The following is a 5,648-nucleotide window of genomic DNA, read 5'->3' as shown; positions in this document are numbered from 1 at the left end:
AGAGGCATATTGCATATATTATTGTGTATGGTAGAGGTGCTAATAGGAAAGTATACAGGGCAGCAAAGTAATAAAGTGCACAGGTTGTCAGATCAATGTTTTATGTATCAGTAATAATAATAATAATAATAATTCTTATTTTAGGGTCTGGTATTAGAATTAGGGACAGATATCTACAGTTAGATTTGTAAAGTCTGCACCATGCACATACAATTAGCAGAATGGATAATAATTCTCAGGTTTAAACTGCATGAGAAAGTCACAAAATAATGGATGAGTTTTTATTGCATATTTTACTACAAGTGAATAAATACTTTATCTTGCAATCTCAATATGTTTTATTTCCCTTTAAAGGGACATAAAACCTCAATAATGTATTTCATGCTTCTGATAGAGCGTTCCATTTTAAACAACTTTCCAGTTTACTTCTATTAAGACATTTTCTTGTTATCCTTTGATGAATAGCAGGGATATAATCTCAGGCGTGTGCACATGTCTGCAGCATTAAATGGCAGCAGTTTTGCATCAATATTATACATTAGCAAGAGCACTAGAAAGCAGCGCTATTTCCTGCCATGTAGTGCTAGTAGATATTTATCTAGATATCTCTTTTACAAAGAATAACATGAAAAAGAAGTACATTTGACAATAGAAGCAAATTGTAAGCTTTTTTATGGTATTATCTACCTGACTAAAGAAAGAAACATGTGGGCTTCATGTCCCTTTAAGTACTTTTATCAATGTGGATTTTCTAAGGGCATCTTTCAGATCTTTATTTCTCAAGCTGTAGATTAGTGGATTTAGTAAAGGGTTAATAACGGCATAAATGACATTAACCAACCTATTTACCTCAAACATGTAGCTTGTTGCGGGAATAAAGTAAATAAAAATGATGGAACCATAGAAGATTAATACAACTGTTAGATGGGACGTGCAGGTAGAGAGAGCTTTCCGTTTCCCTCCAGAGCTTCTGATTTGGAGGACAGTACTAAGGATATAGGTATAAGGAATAAATGTAACAGCTAAAGCAGCAATTCCTAGAATTCCTCCTACAATCAATATTACTACAATGTTGACTAAAGTGTCAGTACAGGACAGCTGGAATAAATGAGGGAGGTCACAAAAGAAATTATGGATTATGTTTGAACCACAGAAGGTCAGTCTGAGTGAGCAGAGAGTGTGCACCAAAGAATATAGGAAACCAAGGGTCCAAACCACAGATATGAACTGTGTACAGACTTTCCAGGACATGATTTGAATATAATGCAGAGGGTGGCAGATGGCAACATATCTATCATAGGACATTGCAGCCAACAGAAATAGCTCAGAGCTAGCAAAATAAATAAAGAAGAAGACTTGAGTTATACAAGCAGGGAGAGATATTGTTCTGTTTGTAGTGAAGACATCACAGAGCATCCTTGGTACGGTCACAGAGGAGTAAGACATGTCTATAAACGCCAGGTTCCCGAGGAAGAAGTACATGGGTGTATGAAGCTGAGAGTCAATGAATGCCAGGAAAAGGATGAGAAGGTTTGTGCTGATGGTCATCAGGTAGATAAGAAGGAAAAGGACAAAAAGAAGGCACTGAGTCTGGAAATGGTTTGCGAGTCCAGAAAGATGAAATTCGTACACTGTTTGATTTCCCATGGTGCTCCTTACCCAGCTTCCCTTTTACTAAAATTGGGAATGGAGCTACAATAGTCTAGATGGAAGTACATTTATAAAAATGACACAACAAAAATTGAAACTCATCTTTTGATCCTTTGTCCTTATGATATGAAGTTTCCATCACTACTGATATTTATAGCATCTGTACCAGTCCGACACATATCAAACATGCTTCAGTGCTACACCTATAGCTGTCTTCAAGGTCTCTCGGTATTAATTACTAAATTAATATGTCAAATTAACAAAACATAACCCCTGAGAAATTAAGAAAAAAAAGTTTTGCAACTGTGTCTATTATTTGTTTTCTCGTGCTGTTTATGATCATTTTTAAAAATAATTGAAAGTTTTATTTTATGATTTCTTACTACAAAAAACAGTAAAAATACTTTAAACCATTGAACCAATTTTACATTGTAGTTTTTAAAATGTGTATTCCTGACGTTTAGGCCTAGATTACAAGTGGAGTGCTATTTTCTACCGTTTGTGGGCACACAACAGCCATTACAAGTGGCTGGCTAATGGCTATTGCTACCATGAGCTCACGGTAGCATTTGCGTGCGCTGGTATTACTAAGTTAAACACAAATATCTATATATATTTAGCAGAGGCAATATTTAGTGCTCAACTTGTAATCTGGACCTTAGTTAATAAGATTGTGTTTTTATTGTTATAATTATGATTATTATTATTTTTAATTTTAACATTCTGGTTAATCCTTTAGTCCTTGTTAACATAGATGTTGAATATTGGAAATATATATATGAATCTTTGGTTTTATTGGCTTTAGAAATACTAAGATAGTCTGTGCTTATTTTAATTAAGAGTGTTGGAAATGAGTTTAACCACAATTCAGTCAGTGATGAATGAATATATGACTAGATTTTCACTATAATTATTAATGTATTAATATCATATAGAAGGTTGCACTAGGCATGAGCCAAAAACACTGATATACCCAGCACTGAAATTAGCCGAATTCTTCTTCGTGCAGCAATATTTGGCATTTGTTTATGTCACCCATACCTAGAGGCCGATTCACCAAATGTCTGTCGGACCTGATCCAACAGTGCGTATCAGGTCCGACAGACATCGCTGAATGCGGAGAACAATACGCTCTACGTATTCAGCACTGCACCCGCAGCTCACAAGAGCTGCTGGTGCAACGCCGCCCCCTGCAGACTCATAAACAATGGGTCACCAGCAGGGAGGTGTCAATCAACCCGATCGTACTCGATCAAGATGAATTCCGGCGATTCCTGTCCACCTCATCAGAGCAGGCAGACAGGGTTATGGAGCAGCAGTCTTTAGACCACTGCTCCATAACTTGTGTTTCTGGCGAGTCTGAAGACTCAAATAATTACAACTAGAAAATGTTGTAAGAAAGGATACACATATATAGCACTCTATTCCCCTAAATTATTACAACAATGTGGAGATTTCCATCATAAGTAAAACTTTATTAGATTTGTTTAACATTGGGTACTTAAAATCGTTTGTAGATATAAATTGTGTACAATGCTCAAAGAGCTCAACATCTGTTAGACACAATGTATTAAATAATTCATATATTGTGTACAATGCTCAAAGAGCTCAACATCTGTTAGACACAATGTATTAAATAATTCATATATTGTGTACAATGCTCAAATAGCTCAACATCTGTTAGACACAATGTATTAAATAATTCATATATTGTGTACAATGCTCAAATAGCTCAACATCTGTTAGACACAATGTATTAAATAATTCATATATTGTGTAAAATGCTCAAAGAGCTCAACATCTGTTAGACACAATGTATTAAATAATTCATATATTGTGTACAATGCTCAAAGAGCTCAACATCTGTTAGACACAATGTATTAAATAATTCATATATTGTGTACAATGCTCAAAGAGCTCAACATCTGTTAGACACAATGTATTAAATAATTCATATATTGTGTACAATGCTCAAAGAGCTCAACATCTGTTAGACACAATGTATTAAATAATTCATATATTGTGTACAATGCTCAAAGAGCTCAACATCTGTTAGACACAATGTATTAAATAATTCATATATTGTGTACAATGCTCAAAGAGCTCAACATCTGTTAGACACAATGTATTAAACAATTCATATATTGTGTACAATGCTCAAAGAGCTCAACATCTGTTAGACACAATGTATTAAATAATTCATATATTGTGTACAATGCTCAAAGAGCTCAACATCTGTTAGACACAATGTATTAAATAATTCATATATTGTGTACAATGCTCAAAGAGCTCAACATCTGTTAGACACAATGTATTAAATAATTCATATATTGTGTACAATGCTCAAAGAGCTCAACATCTGTTAGACACAATGTATTAAATAATTCATATATTGTGTACAATGCTCAAAGAGCTCAACATCTGTTAGACACAATGTATTAAATAATTCATATATTGTGTACAATGCTCAAAGAGCTCAACATCTGTTAGACACAATGTATTAAATAATTCATATATTGTGTACAATGCTCAAAGAGCTCAACATCTGTTAGACACAATGTATTAAATAATTCATATATTGTGTACAATGCTCAAAGAGCTCAACATCTGTTAGACACAATGTATTAAATAATTCATATATTGTGTACAATGCTCAAAGAGCTCAACATCTGTTAGACACAATGTATTAAATAATTCATATATTGTGTACAATGCTCAAAGAGCTCAACATCTGTTAGACACAATGTATTAAATAATTCATATATTGTGTACAATGCTCAAAGAGCTCAACATCTGTTAGACACAATGTATTAAATAATTCATATATTGTGTACAATGCTCAAAGAGCTCAACATCTGTTAGACACAATGTATTAAATAATTCATATATTGTGTACAATGCTCAAAGAGCTCAACATCTGTTAGACACAATGTATTAAATAATTCATATATTGTGTACAATGCTCAAAGGGCTCAACATCTGTTAGACACAATGTATTAAATAATTCATATATTGTGTACAATGCTCAAAGAGCTCAACATCTGTTAGACACAATGTATTAAATAATTCATATATTGTGTACAATGCTCAAAGAGCTCAACATCTGTTAGACACAATGTATTAAATAATTCATATATTGTGTACAATGCTCAAAGAGCTCAACATCTGTTAGACACAATGTATTAAATAATTCATATATTGTGTACAATGCTCAAAGAGCTCAACATCTGTTAGACACAATGTATTAAATAATTCATATATTGTGTACAATGCTCAAAGAGCTCAACATCTGTTAGACACAATGTATTAAATAATTCATATATTGTGTACAATGCTCAAAGGGCTCAACATCTGTTAGACACAATGTATTAAATAATTCATATATTGTGTACAATGCTCAAAGAGCTCAACATCTGTTAGACACAATGTATTAAATAATTCATAAATTGTGTACAATGCTCAAAGAGCTCAACATCTGTTAGACACAATGTATTAAATAATTCATAAATTGTGTACAATGCTCAAAGAGCTCAACATCTGTTAGACACAATGTATTAAATAATTCATAAATTGTGTACAATGCTCAAAGGGCTCAACATCTGTTAGACACAATGTATTAAATAATTCATATATTGTGTACAATGCTCAAAGGGCTCGACATCTGTTAGACACAATGTATTAAATAATTCATATATTGTGTACAATGCTCAAAGAGCTCAACATCTGTTAGACACAATGTATTAAATAATTCATAAATTGTGTACAATGCTCAAAGGGCTCAACATCTGTTAGACACAATGTATTAAATAATTCATAAATTGTGTACAATGCTCAAAGGGCTCAACATCTGTTAGACACAATGTATTAAATATTTCATAAATTGTGTACAATGCTCAAAGGGCTCAACATCTGTTAGACACAATGTATTAAATAATTCATAAATTGTGTACAATGCTCAAAGGGCTCAACATCTGTTAGACACAATGTATTAAATAATT

At 33.0% G+C, this 5,648-nt stretch overlaps 1 protein-coding gene across 1 annotated transcript; it reads right to left on the bottom strand.

The window, feature by feature from the left end:
- Positions 1-714: 714 nt before the first annotated feature.
- On the bottom strand, positions 715-1,647 carry LOC128641584 (olfactory receptor 1C1-like). Its single transcript, XM_053694123.1, has one exon. The coding sequence runs from the start codon at positions 1,645-1,647 to the stop codon at positions 715-717; it is 933 nt and encodes a 310-aa protein (XP_053550098.1).
- Between the last annotated feature and the right edge of the window lie 4,001 nt (positions 1,648-5,648).

The sequence above is a fragment of the Bombina bombina genome, chromosome 11 (genome assembly GCF_027579735.1).
Source record: "Bombina bombina isolate aBomBom1 chromosome 11, aBomBom1.pri, whole genome shotgun sequence".
Classification (NCBI taxonomy): domain Eukaryota; kingdom Metazoa; phylum Chordata; class Amphibia; order Anura; family Bombinatoridae; genus Bombina; species Bombina bombina.
This window is presented reverse-complemented; position numbering and strand designations above follow the sequence as displayed.

Coding starts and splice junctions, on each gene's coding strand:
- LOC128641584 (XM_053694123.1), bottom strand. CDS start 1,647: ATGGGAAATCAAACAGTGTACGAATTTCATCTTTCTGGACTCGCAAAC.